Below are 26,907 nucleotides of genomic sequence, written 5' to 3'. Positions count from 1 at the left end.
TTAATCTGCTGAGCTGGGCTAAGACATGCACTAACAGAACTAAATAAACTTGCCGCGTCTGTAATCATAAAACACACTTGGCAGAAATGTGCCTTATCTTTCTTTTTCTTGGTGTTATTTCCCCACAGACAGAAGGTACGTGGGCAATGAATAATGCATGCGGATAATTCAAAAGTACTGCATATTGATGGTACTCTCTCTACTAAAGAATATCCAGCAAGCCTTTTTTATAACCTTTTTAATTGGGAAGAATTACATTTCCCAAATGCAGAGCATTCATCAGTACATAAGGGCTGAATGACTGAGATGAGAATTTAAGAAACAGTAACGTTTACATTTAAAGTTACATTTAAATTCAGTTTACTGGAAATAGAACATTCTGAAAAATAGAAAATATATGTAAAAGTCAAGGAACGTTGCTATATTACACTTGTACCTTATTCAAGGAAGCTGGCATTTTATAGATGACTGTGGATAGCCATTAGGATGCCATCTCTGTGTCTCTGATCATACACAGATGTATTCTGATTGGCCATACAAACAATCAGAATACAACTTTGGATTCAAATGGGTCGCTTGTTTCTCATTACAGGCCTTCTCTAAAATGCTGGGCTTGTAGCAGCCCAAAAATACATATATATGGAGACAATTCACGACCAGAATTCTAATTCAGCTGGATGGCTTCCTGTTGAGTTTTGCTTAGCAGAATTAGCAATGAAATGCATTAACTTTAATATAGAGGTAGCCACATGGTCATTTCGCTAACAATTTATTAAATGCTGCAGGGGAGCTATACTGGCTGCTGCTCATAGCTCTCTTCTGTATGTCAACACAATGCTCTGCTTTTATAGATATTGATGGTGCTAGGTTATCATGTCATATGCAGGTGCCCATAAGCTGCACTAGAACATGTAACACACACACACACACATATTGCACATTTCAAAGTCAAGGAGGGTAAAAGATATCAACACCAGGTAACCTTTCAAACTCCTTATTACTGAGGCGCAACATAGAATGCTAAATGTGTTTTAATATGTAACAAGATGACCATCATTAAAGTTTAATTTAATTAATTTAATATTTAAATGTGATGAATGTAAGCATTGTAAGCAATTGTATGATGTTCCCACATGTCCGTGGGACCCTATTCATTTATGCCTTAACTAATTTTCATAGGATGGTTAACAAAGAGGCAGGGAGACAATTGTCCCTCAGGCCACTAGCATGTAAGGGTTGTGGCACAACCACAGCCTCAATTCATTCATCTGAAAATGACCCTATCAGGAGATCAGACAACAGCATATTTTGGCAGGAGTAATACAGTTGTCAGGAACTGTGCAGGTCCTTTCCTTGTCCGATTCCGTGTGGCTTTGTACATGGACTGTTGGTCTTAGTCTTCTACAAGCATGGAGTCAACCAATGGGTTATTTCCTGAAAGACTGGAATTATGGGCTGACCAGATTATGATGAGTATGTATGATGTATGTCATTGGAGGTGACCATAGGGTAAGATGATATTTATATTCAAAATACATGCCAGTAGTCATATGTGGCAATAGAGTTTATTTTAGACTTGCACTGCTCTCAGAATAATCCTTCTTATTGTGCTAGTTATACAGATAGATATTTAATAAATAGCACAGTCAGCAGACTCCATCTCTCACATCTCTCCCTATTTCTCTCTATTGCATTGCTCTAACTGAGATCTGTGAGTTGTACTTGCCTCCCATGCCAAAAGGTGCCAGGCCTTCGCTGTCTCTATGACTCTTTAATTCTCTCCCGGCTGTCATTTTTTACTTTGCCACTTATCCCATGCCCTTAATTCTATGAGTATCATTGTAACCACCTGCTTCAGTCAATCACATTGCTCCTTAGACTAAAGTTTGTTTATTTGCTTGTTTGAGGGAACCATGCAGGCCCATAATTCTCTCACCTTACCTTGTGAAGGGTCGTATCCTGCTTTACAGGCAGTTCAGGGAACTTCACACGTGCCTGCACTCCCACTTATTATCATTCTTCATTGAGTATATATCATACAACCAAAAAAAAAAAAAAAAAATATATATATATATATATATATATATCCACATTAAACAATTTCCTTGCATTCACACTTGTAGAATCCCTTACTGGTATCGAGTGGGTTAAATAGGGATTAAGAAGTTGTATACAGTAGTAGAGAAGTAGAGGCTGCACTCAGGGTCTTTAGATTCAAAATTGAAAAATAGGTTTTATTCCATGTGTCACAGGACCTTCCTCAGGATGAGTGAATAAAAATGTATTTATTCACTCTATCCTGAGGAAGGTCCCTGTGTGGACCGAAACGTTGATTGTGACACATGGAATAAAACCTATTTTTCAATTTTGAATCTAAAGACCGTGAGTGCAGCCTCTACTTCTCTACTACTGTATATACATATATATATATATATATATATATATATATATATATATATATATGTATATGTGTATATATATATATATATATATAAAGCAACAAATATAGCTGCACTCACGGTCTGTAGTTAAAATCTTCAATTCTTTATTGGTTCACATTAAAATTAGGATCAATGTTTCAGTCCCCCTCGTGGACTTTCTTCAGGATCAAAACATAAATGCTGATATGCCAAAGCTTAAATCTATACATTCATAATTAGTGACATAAGTGAAATAGGTGAAATATTCTAACTTACCCCAGGTGTAGCGTGTTGCTGTCGGTGTTCACCTATTTCACTTATGTCACTAATTATGAATGTATATATTTAAGCTTTGGCATATCAGCATTTATGTTTTGATCCTGAGGAAAGTCAGATAAGAATTGAAGATTTTAACTACAGACGGCGAGTGCAGCTATATTTGTTGCTTTTTTGGATACAGTTGAGCCCTGGCTGGCACCCGGCAATTTATTAATTCAGCTTGAGTGCAGGGACATCCTTTGTTTTTATATATATATATATATATATATATATATATATATATATATATATATATATATATATATATATATAGTCACTTTATCCTGAGGAAAGTCTTTTTACATACCTTATATAAACGCATTGACATTTAAATACTTATGTAATTTTGTATACTGTATTTTATATACACAAGTATTTAAATGACAATGCATTTATGTATATAAAATACAGTATACAAAATTACATAAGTATTTAAATGGCAATGTATTTATATAGGGTGTAAAAAGTAAATTTCTAAGTGAAACTGCATTGCTACATTATTATTTTTTTTGGATGTACGATATATACTAAAGGAACACTCCAAGCACTATATCACATACAGCATGCTGTAGTGGTTATGGTTTCTGTAACTCCCAGGTAAGTAGGTAAATTGTTTGGAATGGTTTGACAACTTAACTAGAGTCTGCCGGACACTGTCTCCTTCTCATATGTCCTTGTAAGCTCCTAAATTGAACTCCTTGCAGTTTCCAGGTCCACAAAATTCTATTTGGTCTGTATTATTAGATTTTTATTTTTAACTGTAGTTACTATGGTGTTTTACCACATTGTATATATAATCTTCTAAATGTTCATGATTGTAGACCTATGTTTTGCCTATATTGGTTTGGTGTGTGTGTTGGTGTAAATTAAAGCACTCCCTTAACTTATCTCACTGAGTGTCTGGTGCATGAAAAGGTGGTTTATATTTAAAGGGACACTATAGACACCAAAACAAGTTTAGCTTAATGAAGCACTTTTGTTGTATAGCTCATGCACCTGCAATCCCTTTGCTCAATTCTTTGCCATTTAGCAGTTAAATCTCTTTGTGAATGCAGCTCTAGCCACACCTCCCTGCATGTTACACAAACATACACTTCCTGTAAAGAGAGCTCTAATGTTTAAACTTCCTTTATTGCACATTTGGTTTAATTTATAATTTCTTATCTCCTGTTCTGTTACTAACCTTTAACCGCACACAGAAGGCTCATGCAGTGTCTCAAAGTTCAATTTACAGAGCAGGAGATAAAACCTTCTAAATCAAGTTAACATCTATTTGAAAACATAACTTTTTTTTCATGCAGGTTGTGTGACTAGGGCTGCATAAACAGAAATACAAGTGATTTAACTCTTCAATGGCAGAGAATTGAGCAGTTAGGGCATGATCTATACACCAAAATGGCTTCATAAAGCTAAAATTGTTTTAATGGCTATAGTGTCCCTTTAACCCCTTAAGGACCAAACCTCTGGAATAAAAGGGAATCATGACATGTCACACATGTCATGTGTCCTTAAGGGGTTAAACTTCTACAGGCTCTTCCCTGTTGACACAGATATGTCTGACCCTTGCTGACTCCTATCGGGTTGTGACTCTGCTTTGCCCTCTTTGCTCTTTCAACAACCCATGGAATATGCATGTTGCTAATTGGTTGCTTTAAAAAACAAACAAACAAAACCCAAATAGCAAAATAACCGAATAACCATCTAGAGGACTCTCAAGGTTAGTTCAAGACAGCTTCTTCTAATTGGCTTAATTTAATAAATATTTCTTATACTCAGCAATTTTTGAGTAGCTATCCTAAACCTGCCTAAACCTACCTTTTCATTAACATGTGGTTAAAAAAAATATAAATTCTAAAGCTAGATCCCTCAATGAATAGGTTACTTGACATAAAACTCAACATGTCTTATGAAAACTGCATTATATAGTGCTTTACTATTAATTCTACTGCTGTGATGTACAGTACATTACCCACCCCAAATGTTCAGCCCAGCTAGTTTAAATACAGTTAAGTCAACAGAGACTTCCCCTTGTTTGTCGACTGTCCAGTTACTGAGCCATGAATATCCTGCCAAAGGCAAAATGTACTGCCAAGTGGACAAGGTTTTTTTGGACCTTTGTCTCGTCTGTTCAGTGTTTATACCATACTGCCGACAAAGTTATTCTAAGCAGCAGTCCTCTTCATTTGTTTTGAAATTCCGTTTGCTCTAAGGTAAAGTAAAAGGCCCTTCCTAATCAGGATGATTAAAAATGGCATTATTCTACAAAACGTTGCTCAAGTGAAATTTGAGAGAATGCTTAATCTATTATAACACATGCACAGCACACTTTAAGGTTAACATGGCAACGCTGATTAAAAAAATAAATCACTAATCCACTGAAGTTCAATTTCCATATAACAAATTATTTTTACATCCCAAATAACAAGTGATTTGTACATTCCATATAGCAATTTTTTTTTCTTACAATGAAATAACATTAATATGTATTGCTTACCCTATGGAATTGCATAGCTATAATATGCTGTGTGTTGCAGTTTCAGTATTTAATTAAAATCTCAGATATTTATCGGTAAAGTTAGGTATTAAAATAATAAATGATCATTTTAAAAACAGAATATATTTTATGGCATTCTGAAAGTATAGTGATCAAGCTTAAACAAAATCAGCTGGATGTCGGGGAAGGCTGGTTACTTTTGTGCTGGGGGGGGGGGGAGGGGGCACAACCTAACCAGTACACGGCCCCTTCACACTGCACTCCTTTTCTAAACTTTATATTAAATGCTTTATCCTAATATTGGAAGAAATATAACACAATGATAAATTGTTTTTCATATTATAATAAAGCTTGCAGTTGCATAATATATATATATAGTATTGTACAGCAGCACAAACCCCTTTCTATACTAGTGTCCCAGGTATGCAGACCTCCTGTATAACATTAGTGCTAGAAAATGTAATGTCAGAGATAGATTAAGGCTGCCTAGGATACTAGGCAGGATGCCATCTTGGGGTACTTCCCTAGAGCCCTGCTTGTTACCAGGGGATGATCTAGTGATCCATCTCATGAGGTGCCCATTTCCTATAACCCTTTTCCCACTTACATTTGACATTTTACGTTCATGCCTTCATACTTCACACTCTGCCAATATCCCCTATACCGACAATTGCCATATCCCTCTTCCCAAACTTCACAATTTCCATGTCTCCTTTCTCACACTTCACAATCCTAGTATCCCTCCTGCTCACACTTCCCTACCTATGCTTCCCCATATCTCCCTTCACACATTTCACTAATCCCTTATTTCTCTTTCCCATACTTATCTAATCCCCGTTCCAACACTTGAAAATGCCAAAATTCTATTTCTACAGTATTTCCTCTTTCCATTCTGCTCCCCCTCTTACCTACTTTGGCACCTATAGTGTGGTCAAATTGGTAAAGAAGTTAGAGTCCCAGGAGCATTCTTGCTCTCTCAAGACTCTGCTATGGGCTGTGTGGTGAGTGCAGGGGGTGGAGATATATAACATAACGTCATATTCTCGCTTCCGATAGGCACGTACAGCTCCAGCACCTAATTGATAAGTCCTAGAAGGATGTTTTTGCTCCCAGGACTCAGTAATGCAGGCTTGCCATCCAGACACGCTTACTTGAGTTGTTAGGGGTACAGAGCTGAGAACAGAGATATTTTGATCTAACTGTCGGCTCAGGGGAGGCATGCTCACAACTAGAGCCAGAGCTCCAGACCCAGATATGGGCCCAGTCTGAACCTAGGCCCTAGGCGGCGGCTTACGTTGCCTCATGGGTAATCTGGCTATGTGTAATGTACTGCAGCCTTCTAACATGTGGCTACATATCAAATATCAATGATGCCAGTTACTCAACCTGAACCATAAAACATCTAAATATAAAAAATGAAAATCTTGGAAATACAACGAGCCATCTTTAAAAGCTTCTGACAGTTTGGAGAGGCGGGGGAGATAGCTCCTTTACCCTCTCTGGAATCTGCTACTGGTCTGGCAGCCTCCGACAGGCTTGGGTCAACATATCATGATGAATTTAGAATAATACACAGGTATCTGATGTAATTGTTAATTTAACCAAATACCTGACTTGTAAGGTGGGGGGAGGACTCAAAGAGAATTTCAGATTTAAAGAAAAAATTGCTTAATTGGAAAAATGAATCGATGTCCAAATGCTTCCAGTTTGGCTCTTTTGGTCTAACATTTAAAATGCATTTTGTATTCAATTAGAATACCCAAATAATTCTCGTGTTAGTGAATAACACAGTCTGTGATCAAACTACCTAAAATGTTCTGCCATGTCGCGTTTTATAATCACATCAGTACAGAGGTATTAGAAGAAACTGCTGTTAATAAAGACAGGGATTGAAGCGCTCTAGAGTCTTTCTCCTTGGACAAATAGGCATGGTCCTACCTATTCTCTGAAAGATTAATATGATAGCTCATTTGGCTAATGAAACAAATGTAAAACCTTCTTACATTTCAGGGTCATGGATTATATTCTTGGCAAAGTCAATTTATTCTTCCTTCCTTCCAAAGTAGCTGCATTTATACTAGAATGAGTATCACCTTCCAACGGGATGGATAATGACAAACAACATCTTTTATGATGTGGTCATGAGAATGTATGCTAAACCGTTTGCATTCTCTACTGCACAATATAATTAATAAGTGGTTATTATAGATGAACCTCTGTCTATTCCACCAAAGAAATGTTATTACAAAGAGAAATATGCCGGTACATGTCAATATCTACCAAGTCTTTCTTATATTGTGTTTCAAATAACTGTTCCATGAGACAAAATGTTAACGGAGTGCTCAGGCATGTTAAGAACATTAAGCAGTTGCATTCCTTCTTCAATAATTTTAAATATATACAAACAACACAGATACATTTCAGTAGCTTACTTTGCTAGAACTGGCATAAGTGGATCGATCATGGAAAATTTACTTTTGACATGCAGCCAGAATAGATTAAAATTTGCTTCTAGTAAAAAAATATATCTGAAAAAATATCAATGAGCAAGTGTCACTGACTTCTCTACCCAGTGCATTTTAGGATGCCAATGCTCCATGCATTTATACATTCCAAATGTCGTCCGTACCCTTATCAGGAAAAACAGCAGCACCGGGCGAAGTGTAATTAAACAATTTAAAACACCCTAATTTATTTAAAACCAAAGGTACTTGGCCTTTTAAAGTATAATAATATAACTTAGGGCATACCTAAGAGAAAAAAAAAAGTACAAAATTAACTCATAAAAAAAAAAATAATATACACGTTTGATTTTTTCATGATAATTAAACTCACCAGTAACCTCTCTTTGTACCACGTGACTAATGGGCTAGAACTATTCAGACACAGAGACAATACATATAGAGCTGCATTTGTCATGATTGTGAAAATAATATTTTGGAAGTAATTTAGTCAAAGTAATATATTAAGTTGTAGTCAACATACGGTATATGAATCTAATGAAAGAATGAAATAAAAATCAATAATAAAAACAAGGGTGTGGGCTGTGATCACCAGCTGCAGAGACTAGAATATGAGTCCCAGACACTTAATACTGCATATAAAGGAAGACACATCTGTTACTAATATGGGAGGGGATAATAGTTTTAACAGCATTGGTTTTTACCTTGTAGCAGAATCTATTAATTATTGAGGCATTCTTGCGAGATTTCATTATATTTTGTAAAATAAACAATTAAATAAAAAATAGTAAAACAATGTCTGAAAAAGAGTGCAATTGAACTAATTATCTGCATTCCAAAAGTATACATTGTGTATTATTTCTGAAATATAATAAATGCTTTACATAAATAGACAAAAATTATAATTGTTAAAATTACAAAATAATATTATGCTCCGAACCAATGTGAGTATGATGTATGGTGAGAACTGCTTTTTTTTTTTACAGAATTGTAGAGTATGTGGCTGCATCTACCGTCAACCTGATGAGTTTTCTGGTCTGAATGAATGAAAAGCATCTCTACATTGCAACAAGAATGGTGTTTTATAGTGATAAACATCATTGACTGAATGGCATTTTGCCATTTTGGTCTTGTCAGATGAGCTGAGTAAAGTTGACAGTTAATTCTTACCTCAAGTTTAATCCATGGTTTGATGACTTTACAAACGTGTTTAAATACATACAAGGGACAAAGGAGTTCAAGGTAACTTATTGTCACACAGGAAGCATTAGAACTCTCACTTGAGCCTTTCTAAAACCTTGAGTCTCCAGTCAGAGTCAAAGGGTTGTTTGTGAGTGAGTTACCATTGGCAGTGCATATGCTCGGTTTCTACAAGACTAAAAATACAAAACAAAAGAATGGCTTACTCTCTGAATGTGGGATGTGTGGGCCCTTCTCCTTCTGCATTATCAGATTGCAAACTGACATATAAAACTGTCAGTCCACACATAATGTAAAAAGGTAGCATTCTAAAATATATAAATACATAATTATTGTAGTATACTAAATACACAGAATTATGAATTTGATGTATATTACACACATTTCACAGAAACATACCCAGCCTATATTCACAGCTCTTCAAAATGGCTCCGATCAATCCTCCTTCAAAGGAGTAAAGGGCTTTTAAAGGGTATGTGCAATAGATCAACTAAAAGTGCATAATGATAGACAATATTGTAAACACAGAGTACATCACTTACTACCAATGATTCGTCTCACTTAAGTGCATTCAGACAGTGGTTTTTAGTGCTTTATGGGCAAATTAGCTTCACACAGGCATCAGATCACTTAGGTAAATAAAGGCACATCTCAAACAAGGTTAGATATTAGCTTACATACGAAAACCTTCATATTGCCATTATATAAAAACAGAAAAGGTTCTTAATCTTGAAAAAGCACTCCACACAATCTCCCAATATAGAAAGTATACTATACACTGAGATCACAAACTGTGCAGAGTGGTTACAAACTAGCATACACGATCACAGTTTGTATCTGCATGATGGCTTCATACAAATATCAGAACACAATAGATAAATGTAAACTTTCAAAGATACATTTGCTAGTAATTACCCTCTTTAAAATCAAACTGTATATATTTGTTTTCCATTACAGGTATACTTTAATTAAAGCAGTTCTAATGGAAAACTATTGTGGGAACGATACTGAAATCATAACAACATGACTGAATGTGTGCTATTCATTTTAATAATGTCCCTGAATGATGAGAGCTGCATTATTGTTCGTTTACCTTTGAAAATCATAAATGTGAATTGCAATGGTAATAGTATCAGAGGAAGAGCACTGTTATTGTCACCTACTTATTTGTTTATCAACACAGAACTTGTAATTCCTTTTTTTTTACTGCAGGTGGCACTGTAGCATTTGTTGACACTTTAAAAATCATAGAGAAAATGTAGCACTCATTTAGAATGTGAGTATCTGCTTAATAGAAGCCTCCAAGTAAAGAGACTTCAGTGCTTATTTCTGAAATACAGAGAGCTATCGTTTCACTATCAGGCAGGCACTCTCCTTTCCAGTTTTAGGTCTTCAGTTTGTCAGATGTGTCATGTGCTGTACAGATGTCAAGGGTTCAAATGAGCTTAGCTGGGAATTTTCAGGTTCCCTTAACCCAGAAATCTCCTATTTCCTCTTCTTATGGGGGTACTTCCCTGAGAAGAGCAGGCAATCAGATAGGAATGTGGATTGAAGTGCCTAACAAATCCCATGTGACCAACTAAAAAAAAGGCAGTTTTGTTTTTAACGGTGGCAGACATTGCTGGTTTTGGGTCAGACCATATAGGAAGTAGAGGTACATACATTAAACAGCAGCTGTAGTCACAGTATATAATCTCCAATAAATAACAACTTCAGCTTTCCAGGAGACAGCTAGTTTTTACATATACAAATAATCATTTGATCAAAGAGCTAGAGAGAAGGATTGTTACAAATAGGCAAACAACTGTAAAAGTGTAAGTGACATAATGTAAGGTATGCCCATTTATGAAAACTATTCTGAAAAAGTGGAAAAGAAGTTTGGATATGCCTCGTGAAAACCATAATCTACTAAGTAGCCTTTCATTACTTTATAAAGGTTCAAATTCAAGCATAACGAAACAGGGAAAGTGAAAAAAATGGAAGTAAAATAATTGATCACATTGTAGCATTAAATATACAATGAAATTCTTTCACACCGGCAGTAATAATAATCTTCTTGATTATGATATAGTTTAGTTTGGATATACAAATACTAAATACATATATGCACATACTAAATTTGAAAATACTCATAAAAACACAATAATTATCCTCACTTGTTAATGCTCACTTGGAGTTCAAATTCACTAACTGCAAATGGAAATACACACTCAATTAGATGTTTACTTTATAGACTTTATTCTTATGTGATTTTCTCCCTGGTTAAACAAATTATACTTTATGTAGGTGCTTCCTAGAGGATCAGTATACTCAGCTGTCACTGAAGCAGAAACACTAACTACTGGCAAAAATGCCACTAGCTTAAGAGTGCAATTATATATCATTATGAAAGAGCAAACACAAAAAGAACATTGAAACACTGATGCACCTTACAAGTAAGAGGCCCCAAATTTGTTTTGTACCAAATAAATGTGGATCACCTCAAAGTACCTCCCAATCATTGTTGACATTCAACTTATCACATAGCATAAGTACCATGGAAATGACTAAACCTCATTCTCAAGCTGGGTAACAATCACAATCTGTATTTTTACGTATGACTTGGCTAACAAAGCAGCCATACACTACAAAACCATATGAAGAGAATCATGTGCCACAATTGCATTCAATGTTAATGAAAAATAACAATATATTATCTGATTGCTATTTTGGAATCAATATGAATGTTTTTTTGTGGATGGTGTAGAAGGTTGAACTTTAATGACTTGAATCTATTTGTCAGCCTAGATTGATTGCTATCTTAGTAGATTCCTATGGATTAGTTTCTAGTGGCGTAGAAATAAAAGTATTTTATTACCTAATATTAAAGATCCTTCTAATCTCCTTCCTAGAGATTAAGGGCCCTTAGTGACACTAAAAGACTATGTGCACATTTACTATGTAAATGTTACGTTCTAACATCGTTTTAGGTTTTGGAGTGGTTTGTTTATAAGTTCAAGTTAATCAGTTATGTCTCCTACTTTGAATGAGTTAGTGTTGCTAAGGCACTCTGGCATCAAGAATAGATATAATTTAAATAAACCTGTTATTCTTATTGGTTGTTATGTTTTATCATCCCTGTGTCTTTTGTATTCTACTTTAATAAAATATACATTGTTATTCTTTACACTAATTCTTGTCTGGTGTTTGGAGAGTGATGCAAAATATCTATTTAACACTCTCTCAAGTGACTAATTGAGGGTTGTGGAAGAAGAAAAGATGTAACATAAGAATTGTTGGAGGTTGCTACAGAGCCCTTGCAGACAGGGAGGCCCTCAAGCCCTCACTTTCTGTTACATTCTCTATCTTTCCAGTAAATATAATTACCAAAAATGCTTTGTTGTTGCAGGTTCTCAAAGTTATCCCCTATAGACGTTTAGTTGTTGTGTACTGTAACCAGCACACTAGTTAATATTATAATGGAGAAAAACATACACAGAACAAGTAAGACATTATGACATTATTGGGGGATCCATAGCCATTCAAAATTATCTGGACAATGTAGATATTTTTTACAAGGTCAGCTACATGAGAGTGTTATTAAAATGTGGTTCTTTAAAGGTATTTCTGGTACAGAAAATATTATTACCATATGGGTAGAAAACAACTGTTATCATTAAGCATAATTGAAAATGAGACTTAGAGTACACTCCAGGTACTCACAGAGATATAACGGCGATATCATCAACTCCACTACGCAGGCTTGCTGCCTAGGTGTTCTCATTGACTCCGACCTCTTCTTTCCCCCTCATGTCCAGTCACCAAATCCTGCCACTTCCATCTCTAAAACATTGCGCCTCCACCCCTACTTAACGCCAGACACGGCTAAGGTGCTGCTCCATGCCACTGTACTCTTTCGCATTGACTACTGCAATCCGCTACTCAGTGGTCTTACGTGTTCCCAACTTGTCCTGCTACAATCTATAATAAATGCAGCAGTGAGGCTCATCTTACTATCTGCCCACACCTACCACACCTCACCCCTCTGTCAGTCCCTGCCTTTGCTACCTGTAAGGAGATTTCAAATCTCTACATAATGCTTCTCCAACCTTCCTATCCTCCCTAATACATGAGTTTGTCTTGCCTAGGCCCCTACGCTCTGCCAAAGACATACGTCAATTCTCTGTTCTTACTCCCACCCCTGATGCTTGCCTTCAAGACTCTAAGGAGGCATTGTTCCTGTGGAATTCCCTTTCCCCTTACCTTTTGTGTCACTTTAACCCACTCCCTCTAGCATGTAAGCTCATTGAGCAGGTCCCTCAATCCCTCTGTTCCTGTTTGTCCAACTTGTCTGGTTACAATTACATATTTGTTAGTCCTCTCATTGTACAGTGTTGTTGGATTTTTTAAGTGCTATATAAATAATAATAATAACAATAATATGATTTAGGCTATGTTTAGGTCACATTATAGTTAGGTATGATTAATGGTGCTTTTTACTTCTCCTATTTAGATTTTAAAAAAAAATAAAATAAAAGACATGCTCCAAAGAAACACCCTTTCTGCCTCTCCCTCCAAACCTATAGTGTTTCTCTATTTGCTCTAAAATTATGCAGTCAATGATGTCATAACTTTCCTAGGAAAGCTGACAACTATAGTACGACTTGAAGAAACTATCACTGACTGAGTAGAAGTCACATCCTGGTGCAGTAACAACTCACATCATATTCTGCCCAGCCTGAATATTTGTAAAAAAAAAAAAAAAAAAAATGTAGGACCTATTGCAGTATGGTTTTGTACGCTTTGAATGCAATATCTACATAATACGTTAAAAACAATGGGTCAAATGCAGCCTGGAGCATCCCTTTAAGGATGTTAGCTAATTGAAATCAAATTACATCTGGACACGTCAAGTGCGTTCCGAAATATTTCTGTAAAGTCAATACACTCCAAAAAAATAAATAAAATCAATACGAAAACAACAAGCAAAAATGAATTTATTTAATGAAACGGTTTTAATAGAGCTGTTTTACAAACACCATATTGACTCATTATATGTCAACAACAAGGATGATTTATCACTATCAACAATGGGTAATGGTCTATCATTGGGCTGGGATTCTGTAACATATCTTTCAAAGCTTTTTTGCATGCTTTTCAAAAGCCATTGATTTTAATGCAGTATACATACCACAGTTTGATGGTTAACTTGAATAACTTCATCCCCTGCATGGATTTTCTTGCATCGGTCGGCAGGAGACTGTTTAACAGAAATAAATATTAAGAGGATGTGGTTTCTCTTTATGAATTTAACACTGGAAATAAATGAATGTTTACAATTCTATAAACAATTTTACAAGAACATATTTCTTTATAACATAAACTACGTAAGTGAGCAAGGAGAAATTAAACCAGCAAAAGCTATCTGCCACTGAGCAGAGCCACCTCAAATTGGGAGCAGAATGTCCTTCTTCAAGGGCCACTCACTTAACTCTTCCAATAATTGAACACAATATAAAATTCTGCTACCTATCCAGATATTGACTCCGGAACACCATCAAAAATGTTTCAGATTGAACACTATTCTGTAATCCAGATGGACTCGACAATGTTTCAAGTCTCTACAGTACATCTTGAATCTAAACAAAACAGATTGTCTGATCTATTTTAGAGTACAAAAAGAATATAGACCATCAAAAACAATCAAGACTTTGATGATAAAGTAAAAAAAAAAAAAGGATTTGTGTTCTATAATACATATTACGAGCATCTCTATTACGCGAAAGCAGAACAAAATATAAGACAAAGCTTCAAAAATTATGTAAAGTAAAAGTCTTTAACTACAAAAAAAAGACTTGAAAATTACCACATATGTAAATCAGATGTATTTCTCTTAAATGAATAATAAAAATTATTTTGTTACTTAGAGACTACACATTTTATATGTGCTTAGGGTATTTTATATTGACAGTGACATTTTCTCATAACATGACTGATGATGACAATGTGGAGGATCTGCTATGAAAAAGGTAATACTGTTTTTCCAATAATAGGCAATACAGCAATGGAGGCAATACAAATATGCAAAATAAATCTTTGTTGTCACCAAAGTAAACACTTTTTGACACAGGACCAAAGACATGTGGGCATTGACACCATTTTTAAAGTCATTCTACTTCTGGGGTGAATGATAGTTATAGTATTATAAAGTACTATATATATATATATATATATATATATATATACACACACACACACACACATATATATATATATATACACTAGTATGATATAGTACTATATATATATATTTGTGTTAGGTGCTTATGATAGTACAGTGTGAAATACCATAATTAAATGTAGGATAGTAAAAAGGGCAAGTTGGTTGTGGTGTGCCGGAACCGACGATGAGGTAGGCCTGAGAAAGAAGAGGACCTACCCAGTAAAATAAATAGAAATGAAATAAATGTTAAAATGTGGTGTGGTGGGAGGGTTATTCAATGCTGACCTCGAACGGTAAGGACCAATGTAAGGGGTGTGCCTTAAGTAGGCTAGGAGTGGATACCAGCACCTCCCACAAATCCAGGCCAAATTGCCTTAATACTTGTGTTAGGTGCTTATGATAGTACAGTGTGAAATACCATAATTAAATGTAGGATAGTAAAAAGGGCAAGTCGGTTGTGGTGTGCCGGAACCGACGATGAGGTAGGCCTGAGAAAGAAGAGGGCAAAAATTAAGTAATCAAATTTATTACAGACAACCAATACCGATACATATATCAAAAAGACATGTTTTTGAAAGCATCCCTTAATTCTTGTACTGGGTTTGGTATGTATCGTGAGTAAGCGGATGACTTCCAGCGCTCCAGTGTTTTTATAACATGAATTGGAATGTTGACACTGGAGGCTGTGGATGCTGCTCCTATGCGGAAGGAGTGCCCTGAGTAGTTAGCTGCGTTGAGGCCCAGTTGAGTGAGCAAGGCCCTGACGTAGGTCATGAAGGTTGTAGTGGTGAGTACTGATCCTTGTAATAATAGTAATGGTTGTGATGGTAGTAAATTATGATGCCGTATTTATGCATCAAGAACCCTGACGGGGCACCACCTATTGTGCGTGGGACAGTATGGAATGTTTACTGATATGTGCTGACTGGTTTTGGAGTGAGGTAGAGTCAGGATGTAATGATCCATGTTTTTTGTTAAGTGGGAATAGAGGAGAATAGGAGTAGATTGTGTTGTGTTGGTTGTAGTGAACTCTCTAGGTCTTAGAAATCCATAGAAAGCTATGTATATTGCTGCTTTGATGACAGAATTTGTATTGGTGTTAAAAGGTTTTAAATCAAGCAGGTTAGACAATGCTTTGAAGATATGGTTATCTATGGGTAGACTCTGTGATGTACGTGTGGGTTCAGATTTCTGAATGCCTCTGAGTATAGTCTTAATCTGGTGAGAGGCCATGAAACTAGTGTTGTTTGGTTGTAAGATTAGCATATGGTGTTGAATGCCTGTGAGATAGAGTTTGGTGGTGTTATATGACATTTTGAGTTTAAGGTGGCAAAAAGAAGCAAAACCCCAAAAAGATGTCATAAGAAATGGTTGCATGATGTTATGTTCCAAAAAGAATCTTTTGAATAGTGTAAAAGCCCTGTTGTATGTTTTGTGTGTATTTTTTTTTTTTGATAGTTTTTGATAGTGCCAATTGGAACAGTGTCCTGCTATGATGCATGATGGTATCTAGTCCAGTATTAGTTGTTGAAATGTTGGAGTGGTGGTGGCTGTGGGCGCAGCTGATGGAGTGCTTGATGAAAAGCCTGACATTTAAAATGAGACAAATTGTCAGCAGCTGTGTTACATATACCTGGAACATGGAAACAATATAGAAAGAAATTATGACAAGCTGCCAACCAAGTGAGTTTCCTCAGAAACCTCATGATTGTAAGGGATTTCAAACAACCTTTGTTGATGATGTGACAGGTTGCCTGGTTGTCTGAGTAACAACGAACTGGCATATTAGCCCATAAATGACCCCATGCTACGGCAGCCACCACAATGGGATAGATCTCAAAGAGAGCTGAGGTAGTGTAAAAACCTTCCAAATCCTGAACTGCTGTAGACAAGCTGCCCCCACGCCATTCGTTCCCAAAAATCACTGCAAAACCTGTGGTAGATGCCGCCTCTGACCAAATGGTAGGAGATGAGTCAGTCAGTTGAGTGAGGAACACACTTTTACCATTCCAAGTGGTTAAAAATCCCTTCCACATGTTTAGGTCTGCCATAGCTTGGGTATCTAAGGACAACCTGTGTGTGTCGTGTAGGAAGCGTGGAAAAAGATACAAGAGTCATGATATGAAGGAGCGGCCTTGAGGTATGATGCGCATAGCAAAATTTAGTGATCCCATCAAGGACTGTAGCTCTTTGCGGTTGCAAGTACCGAGCTCAAGGTAGCGGTTGATGTAAGTAAGAATGTTCTCTATCTTGTTGTGTGGTAGGCTTGCTTGCATTGTGGCTGAGTCTAATTGAATACCCAGGAAAGTGATAATCGTGTCTGGCCCCTCCGTTTTCTTAGGGGAGATAGGTACACCTAGTTGCTCAAATAGCTTGGTGGTAGTTTTGAGGCTAGGAGGGGAAGTATTCTCCTCGTCCAGTAAGAAATCGTCCAGGTAATGTAATACCGTAGGGCATCTGGCTATGTTCAATAGTAACCAGTACAATGCTTCGGCAAATGTGTCAGATAGCTGGGCTACTTTTGGACTTAAAAGTTAAACGGGAGAAAAAATAGTAGTTCCCGGCCCACTTGATGCCATGCAGGTGCCACAGTGTGGGGTGGATTGGCAGCAATTTAAAGGCATTAGTAATATCGGTCTTACTAAGCCATGCTCCAACCCCTGCTTGTATGATAGCTGTAATGGCGTGGTCTATGGTGGTGTATTGCATGGAGAATTCCTTGGAGGGTATGAGGGTTAAGACTGGGGTTGGCCGATGAGTGTGTTGCCGACAAGTCAATGATGAGTCTCTGTTTAAGGGAAGATTTCCCTGTGACAATACCAATGGGGTTAGTGCACCATTCTATGAATGGAGGAGTTTTGAAACCCTCAGCCACTTCTTGGGCTATGAGAGTGTCAACCGCTGTGGGGTTGTGTTGTGTGGATTGTAGATTAGGGCATTCCAGAGTCCCAGATGGTATGTGTAGAATACCTGTGTGGAAGCCTTCTGTTAAACCAGAGATAAGAAAGTCTACCAAGTGTCTAGACGGGTGATGTGACATAAATGCAGTAAATACCGACATATTAATGGACGTTAGGTAAGGCTTGGAGTACATTTTATTTGGACACATGGTTTTTGCATGTGCCCTAAAACATTTTAAACAGATATGCAATAATCTACAACCGCTATAATTACAAGACCAAACATTGAAATTATTACATATCTGGGACTTGCCCAGAAACTTGATTGGGCGTCCCAGTTTGTCTCTTGACAATTTCTCTGGAACACCAGAGGAACTAGCTCCTTGCATGGAGGCATGCTCGTCTGCCGTTTTGGGACAGAAATTTGTAGTATGGGCTGTAGAGGAGCAGTATGCACAAGCCGGTGTTCTTAGACCTGCAAAGTGTCTGCAAAATATGACGGTATCAATCCTTCCCCAGTTGGATCTTGTTCCATACTGGGAGAAGGCTCCAGACACTTTTGCAGAAAAAGACCTATGGTAATCATAAAAGGCTGAACCACCATATTTGTTGCCCAGGTCTACCAGTTTGTGCATATAAAGATCAAACTCCTCTCTTCTATTGGGATAGACCGCACAGATGAAATCCCGGTAAATACCAAAGGCCAGTACAAACTCAGGGATAGTCAGTTTTCTGTTTAGGCGGGCATCCCTAGATCTGACAACAACAGACACATCCTCATAAGCGTAAGTCTTATTTTCCACAATATCCTGGGAGGCAATCAGCAGGGAAGCCAGGTTGACGTCTTTACCTTACAGGATATCTTTTTTAATGTGCTCAGGGATCATATGAGCAGGGCTAACTTCCTGGTCATCCAGGGTGATGGCTGGAGTAACTAATAGCAAGTCGGCTGGTGCTTGTGAAGCAGCAGCGGGTGGCCCTGCTAGAGTAAGGGCCGTGGTGACCGACTCAAGTTTCTCCAGCCTGGATTTGACCTTGCTCATGGAAGCCATGAGTGAAGACAACATGGAATGTATGTCTCCTGGGTTGGACTGGCTAGGTCCTTCCCCGGCATCCATGTTGTTTGTTGAAGTGTGTAGCAGTTTGAAAAGTTCTGCTTTCCTTGCTGTAGCGGGGTGGGGGATTTGCCGTCTCCTCAATTCCGTAGTTATACAAGGGATCGTCCAGGACCTGATTGATGCTGGACTAGCTACCTCTCCTCCTTGTGTGGGAGGGATAGCTCTAGCCGGAGTGCTAGGCAGGGAGAAATCCTCTACCCCTTCCTGAGACATACTATAAACAAAACAATTAATTAGTGTATGAAAACCACCAAATTGTACTGGCAGGCTAGCTAAGCTGGATGGCGAAACATTACACTTGTTTGGTGACAGGTGAGGCCCTACTAATTGCCAAGTGGCTTGAGAGGCTCTATCTATGCATTGGCGCGAGGGAATTTGAGGCCACCCGTCGTAGTGGCAGGAGTTTTAGGCCTCTCGGTGACTGTAAGACAGAAAAACAGGGGAAGTGAGTGACAGGTGAGGCCCTCTCTATGCAACATGTGAGGCGACTAGCTACCGTGTGGCCCGATGGGTGTTTGCCTCTGAAACGTGGAGGCGGTGTGTTGGCCTCGCGGGATCACTAACTGATGGCAACTGCCAAGAAGGGGTAAATACCTATTGGGAAGCCTATGACCCTATTGCCAGTACTCTAACCTAGGGGGAAGAAATTAAATGTATGGCAGAAAACCATATGAGCAAGTGTACGTACCTGGTAGTATGAAAATCTCACAGGAAAAACCGTGTGGTAAAATATATTTAAACCTGGACAGCCTGCAACGGGTAAAAGAGAGTAGTATAGTGAGTGTGGACTGTGGGAAAGAAGTAGACTGTGTAGCCTGTACCAGCGATGTTTTTTAAGGCTTGCTGGCGTATTACTTGTAAATGAAATGTAGTAATATACCATGGGAATATAAATGTGTTACAAAGGCGAAAGTGATGCCGTGGCTTTAATACATAATTCATTCTAAAACAGTGGGGAATGTATGATGGGTGTCAAGTAAAATAAGAGGAAGGGGTGAGGGAGGCCATGGCCTATGTATAAACAGCCTATGTGTTATATAATAGCAGTGTGGCAGGGAAAACATAATGCTTTAAAATAATGTAAAGTTATATATATATATATTACTGTACTGTAAGACATATGATTGGTTGGATCAGTATGTGTGATTCAACCCGAGCATTCATGAAAAGGAAAACTGTATCCTTATGTATGTGTCGTAGTTTAAAACATAGAAATGAGGCCTGTAATGTAGGCTGAACCAACTTAAATGAAATGGATAAGTATGGAAGACCCCTGAAAGCGTGGGAGTCAAAATGATCCATACAGATATGTTAGCTGGTTTTATGAACATTGATAGAATACTGATACCTTTAAATAGTAATGGAAATAATCTTGTATTTGATCAAGCAAATCGTTAACCGAATGGTATATACATGAAAAGATGAAATGTAATTCATGAAAGGATTTATGCGTAATACATAGCAAGAAAACCGAAACCCAATGTAAAGGGAAACAGAAGCTGGGACGAATAGTTTAAACGTATGAATTTCATGAGCAAGCGTGTTTAAGCATATCATGAATTAAGTGCCAAACGGCAAAACAACCGAAATGATAACTTGTTTCACTGTAGCAAGGGAACAGTTATATGTGAAATGATCACTTAACTAATATATATGATTAGCCGAATAACCGTACGAAATGAAGCCGCAAATGGCTTGTTCAATTGCGGCATAACAGGGAAAAAAACGTAACGCAAGGACCCGTGCTTTACCGTGCGCCATGGGAAACGATCTTGGCGTGACAGGTAGGTCTCACTTACGGTTTAGGAGTCCCTGGGACGCGATCTACGATGAAGACCGGGGTCAGAAGAAGCTGGATGGACGGAAAGGCCTGCAACAGGATTCCTGGACACAGCTTGCCGCAGAAAACTCGTGGATACAGAAAACCAAGATGGCGTCTGAGAGAACCCAGAAGTGGATCCTCATTCAACGCTGACCTCGAACGGTAAGGAGCAAGGTAAGGGTTGTGCCTTAAGTAGACTAGGAGTGGATACCAGCACCTCCCACAAATCCAGGCCAAATTGCCTTAACACATATATATATATAGTCAACTTTTCATGCTGACTAAAAGAGCAATATATATTTAGAAAATAATCCACAATTTTTATTATCATTATTCCATCATGAATGTCTTTCCCTTAAAAGCCCTTAAAAGCCCCTTGAGAGAATAATCCATCATGTGGTATTTTAGCCGCAGGTACTGTTTCCTTGCTGATAACAGGGGGACTTAAGGTATCATTAAATGGAATCTGTCAGGCACTTACTTGATCCCACAATGATCTCCTTACAGAGGTTGGTGTTACACTTCTATAACACCCACTACTACCCACACTTGTTCCACTGTCTTTACTGATTTAAGCTCCTTGGGGATGATTTCATGATGCCAACATGACTTCCTTTCCAGCATGCAGGCATCTTAACAAGTGCTGGTAGAACAAGTGCCAGGGGCTACCAAGGGTGCAGAGCAGAAGAACTGCATGTGGCGTGTCCCTTCTGCGCTCCCTCTCACTCAATCATTTAGCATAGCATTTATTTCAAAGAACTGATTGACAGGTGGGAGAAATATCTATTTTTTTTTTGTCCTCAATATGTACATTTTCTTTTGAAAACTGCTAGCAGAGTGTATAGATTCAATTGAATGTGCTTTGCAAAGAGCATGAGTGGTTTGGGAAGTGACAGCTCCCCTTTAACCCCTTAAGGACACATAACATGTGTGACATGTCATGATTCCCTTTTATTCCAGAAGTTTGGTCCTTAAGGGGTTAAATATCTGTGGCTCTCCTTTATCAGTTGAGGCCAGAATTAGTGGCCCCGTCCTGACGGATGAGCTGTGTGTGCTCAAAGTGAGCTTTACACTCATCTCTTTCGGATTTAAATCCCCTGAAGGTACAACTTGCTGTGAGTAGGACGAAATGCCTGCTCAGACCTGGTAGACCCAGTTATCAATCAATACCAGGGGCTTCCCTCTACTGTTTAAGCTCAGAATTCCTTTTGCTAATATCAGTACTGATAGCAGTGGGAAATCCTTGGAATTTGGATTAGATTAAACATTAGGATTAGTTTTAGGATTATATTTATGTTTAGCATTAGGTTGAAAGATTGGGATCAGGGTTTGGATTAGAATTAGGGCGAGCAAAATAATCCCTCTGTATAGGATTAGGCATCAGGTTAGAATTAGGGCTCGTCTTAATTTTGATCTTTCAGCTGTTTAATGCAGTGGTCCCCAACCCAGTCTTCATGGACCGCCAACAGTCCAGGTTTTGTTAGTATTTTCATTTGAATAAAAAAAAGGAAATACATAAATCCTGGAATGTTGGTGGTCCATAAAGCAGGGTTGGGACCACTGGTTTAGTGGATAACTCCTTAAATTGGTTACCTTAAGTGGGATTCCCATACTCAGCCCTTCATCCTTCCGAGGTAGATAAAATGAGTAATAGTAACATCCCCTGGATGTTGGGCAAAAATAACATTCCCAGGACGTAACCAGAGTAATCTGACTGTACTTTTCCTGGTTAAATACTTTGTTGTTATTATTATTATTATTATTATTATTATTATTATTATCATCATTATTATTATCATTAAAGGATATCAAATTAGGGAACTTTTCAGCAGATAGCTTCCTTATTTGGTGTCCTTAACTATGGCAATTCTACATCAGAATAGCAAATTAAGGGAGATTATTTACTAAATAACTGAAAAATCACAATAAAAAAGGCTTTTATGAATTTGGATCTTACAGCTGTTAGTAGATAACTCCCTAAATTGGTATATGAGATTCCTATATATTTTATATTTCTATATTTCCAGTGTTGTATCTGTAAATATTTAATCAATAACAAAAAATTGTTGTTGTTGTTGGTATCTGAACTACAAATTGCTTTCAACATGAGAGAGAATTCATAGACCTTTACCAGGTGAAGATACATGGTATGAAAGGGTCAATTACTTCACCAGGAATTAAGATACATCATATTGGCAAGTACCGGTATATTAATTCTCTAAATCTAATAACATTTAATATTTTAGATTAGCAATGCCTAGCTCCCCATCCTTATAAAACCAATCTAGCTCTCTCGGTGTAATGCAGTTTTTTTTTTTTATCCAACCATGCATTTCTAGTTACACCTGTATAAAATAATAATAAACACTGTCATGCATCACCTGTATATCTCAAGTGGTATTTTAAAAAGTCCCCTTTGGGGTGCGGTATCTATCCCAGAGTTCCCAGCTTGACATACAAAGGAGCACAGACAGCCATTGTGTTTTAGCCTTTATACTGCATGTCTGCAACTATATCCTTAGCATTGGATGCTGTTTTTTTCTTCTTTTAAACCAAAGCATGGGTTATGAATCAAAAGGATCAGTTACCAGAAACCAGCCATGGACTGCAGTTTTGACCCCATGGGTCTCATCGGCATGGCAACATAAATACAGCAACACAGGAATTATGGACAACTAGGAAGCCATCGCCTTTCCAAGTCAGGAGTTAATATATACCATTCACATCTGAATATTCCATGCTGGACTAGGGTCTCCGTCTTGATGCATGCATTATGAAGGAGAAAAACATTATATAGCTTGAACAAATATGAATAGAACTAGTGTACAACCTAATAAATGCCACAGTGCCACTATTTACAGCCTTAATATAGTCTCTCTGCAAGAGAGCCCATAAAAGTTAGAATATATGCTGTACAATAAACTTTATGCTGTACAATAAACTTTATTTTGGGGCAGTGTGCATTGCAATGTTTGCAGATCAGTGCTGATATAATGAAATAAATTAGGGATGATAGGGACCGTAAATCATTATCCATGCAAAAAGCATTGATCATTGTAGCACATTGAGTATCCCTTAAAGCAGAGTCCAGTTTCCAGGTAAATATGCTATTAGACATTGATAGAGAACCATTAACTGGCAATATCGCTAGGCCACTGTAAAACAAATGGAAAACTATTTCTATCAGAATTGGCTTTTCCTGACTTCCAGAAAGCAAACCAGATTCAACGAACCCACAAAGCTAATGTAAAGGCACAATCTAGGTTCTAAATCTAATCTAAATGGGTCTCTAATTAAGTACAACAGTTAAAACTGAACATGTCAATTGCTATGTTGCCAAAATAAATAAATTATGAATGATAATAACACGTGATTGAGTATTTTTAAATAAGCTTTTCAAATGATTAAATATTTCTGGATTAACTTTAAAATTTATTTTTTTAAAATATTAACATATCAGAAATATATCAATAGATAAAAAAATAACAAAACATTAAAATATTTAAAGATTTTTCATAATAAAAGTTTACCCAAAATTATTAAATTAAGACCTAAATATGTATTTAAAAAAAAACAAAAAAAAAACTATATACCAATTGATCCCTATGAAAATCAGCACTGCACTATATGGAGTATTTTCAATATCTTACATTTTCAGTTGTTCCAGTAATCACATGAAGTCCGTCATATGTTGATTTTATATACATCCCCTACAACAAAAAATAAACATGCAAAAAAAATGTGAAGAGCATAAAGAATTGCATGTCAATAAATTAGACAGTTTCCTAAAAATCACAAAGGCAAAATCATTAAGCTTTACATATAGAAAGTGATAATCAAATGTAACTACCGGTATATTTAATACCATTTTATATAACATAAATAGACTTTCAGTAGAACATGCTTTACAGGAAATTAGAATGCTCTATTAACATACAGAGAAGACCATGCTTAAAAGACTCAGCAAAATAGAATGGGATTTTTACCTCTTAGCAATAGTTTTTTTTGCTTAAGATCGCATTTTCATAACTTATTTAACCAATGCACAGAAAGAAGTTGAATTCTTAAAGGGTCACTCTAACTCTTTGAAGAGAGGGACCTCTTCGATGTAACATGCCCTACTGGGCACTATGAATTAGGTCCCCCACCCCTCCGTTTCTACCTAAAACCTGAAAAAAAAAACTGAATTGAACTTGAATGCCTGTACCATCATTACTTTCTTGCAAATAACAGACTCTGAAGACACGGAAATGGTTATGGTGGTTGGAGAAACCCTTTAAACAATGTTAGTCAAGTAGATACTAATAGCCAAAAAAATACAATATTACAGGACAACATTCACTCTAGAATTTTTTTCACACAAAATAGATTGAAATGCTGTGAACACTATTATAAAATGCTATTGCTTGCTGCTCAAAAGGAAACTGTAGATGCGTTTGTGTCCTAATAGTAGCTCTGTATCTGTGAATTGATCATCATTACATAGAAGAAGGTTGTACTAGTATCTCCTGACTCTTTCACTGTTCTGGTGCTTTTAATGTACACTGAAAGTAAAATAAATATGGAGAACTAATTATCTATGATCAATAGGGAGTTATTAGAAGATGCAGAGAACCCTGCAGAGCTTTGAAATCAATTCAGTGGGGAAATAATTATCTTACTCTGGTTGGGACAATGTCTTAGCTCTCTCAACACAAGATTAACCTTGCACTAATATAGGCAAGTTATAAAGTAGGGACATGCACTAATTTTTAGAAATACAAAGTAAACACCTGAAAAGAGAATGTTTAGTAATTTTGTCCTACAGTATTTATACAGGATAAATTAGTTTCATTGTGATAGAAGGATAGTTAGGTCGTTTCTAACTGGAGGTTATCAGTCTCTGTCTTGCCCACTGCACATGGTAGCAAAGCAGGTTTCTATACATGCAGTGACTGTCACATGAAGTATATGGATGTGTGGATAGCTTCTGGTGCCTTAGAAAACTTCTGGTGTATAGCTTCTGGTGCCTTAGAAAACCGAGTAATGGATTTCTAAAGAACAGCACAGAGGAGAGAAAACACATCAAATACATAGAATCTTGATTCAGTGCAGCAGAGGATGCGTAGTTTAAAATAAGAACATTAAGCTTTGACATTGTATTTTCCTTGAGCTTTGCTGGACTCGGGTAAAGTAATACAAATGCTGATATTTTAAAATCTATAGAGGTTCGGCTATTGTCTAAGGCTTCTGTCTCAGCGTCCTGTGGACAAGAGGATTTTTTTCCTGGAGTTCATCTGCTAAACTGGACGTAGTGAAGCAGAATGGGGAAGACATTCTTGTCACTGACAAGTCTTACTATATTAAAGTGTACTTTTTTTTTAGAGTTTTGTAGTCCTTTGGTTTTAAAAGAAAATTGCAGCATGCACTCTTTATTTAAGGTGCCGTATCATTGCAGAGACTGCAGGTTTTAAAAAGGAAATTGTTTTCATTCTACTGACTACAAATGCAATGTTCTACTATCCCACAGCAAATATTAAGTAAACCTTCTGCTCAGACTTACTGGAAGGTTTTGAAAGTGTTACAAAACTTGCACTTTACATTTATGATACCAAAATAGAAATAGAGGTCAGACACGCATTGTGCTAGGAATGTTCATTTGCAGTGACATCGACGGTGTGCAAATGTGAACAGATTTTAGTTGAAATATAGCAAAATAAAAAGCCTAAATACTTAATAAATCAACTAAATTGCAAAAGGGGTGCTGGAGCTGTAAAACAGTGTCAGTTAAAATGCCCACCATTATGGGATACCACGCTCAGGGAAGCTCAAAAGAAGAGAATAGGTTCTAATGGGATAGATTGCCCAGGGCATAAAGTATAAGAAGAGGAGGTGAGAAAAGGGGGGATTGGAGGACAGAAAGGCCAAGTGTCTAGCCTAAGGATGAAAGGCAAACTTGAAGTCAGAACAGACTTAAAGAGTCAAATTCAAA

General features: G+C 37.1%; 1 protein-coding gene across 1 annotated transcript in view; it reads right to left on the bottom strand.

The window, feature by feature from the left end:
• The window catches only part of CNKSR2 (connector enhancer of kinase suppressor of Ras 2), a 354,304-nt gene that overhangs the window by 169,384 nt on the left and 158,013 nt on the right, over positions 1-26,907 (bottom strand). Inside the window, exons 8-9 of the mRNA XM_063450253.1 lie at positions 24,587-24,646; positions 14,065-14,133 (exon numbers count right to left, since the gene is read on the bottom strand). Coding sequence (XP_063306323.1) covers positions 14,065-14,133; positions 24,587-24,646 — 129 coding nt within the window. The remainder of the gene's footprint in view (positions 1-14,064; positions 14,134-24,586; positions 24,647-26,907) is intronic.

The sequence above is a fragment of the Pelobates fuscus genome, chromosome 1, assembly GCF_036172605.1.
Source record: "Pelobates fuscus isolate aPelFus1 chromosome 1, aPelFus1.pri, whole genome shotgun sequence".
NCBI lineage: Eukaryota > Metazoa > Chordata > Amphibia > Anura > Pelobatidae > Pelobates > Pelobates fuscus.
This window is presented reverse-complemented; position numbering and strand designations above follow the sequence as displayed.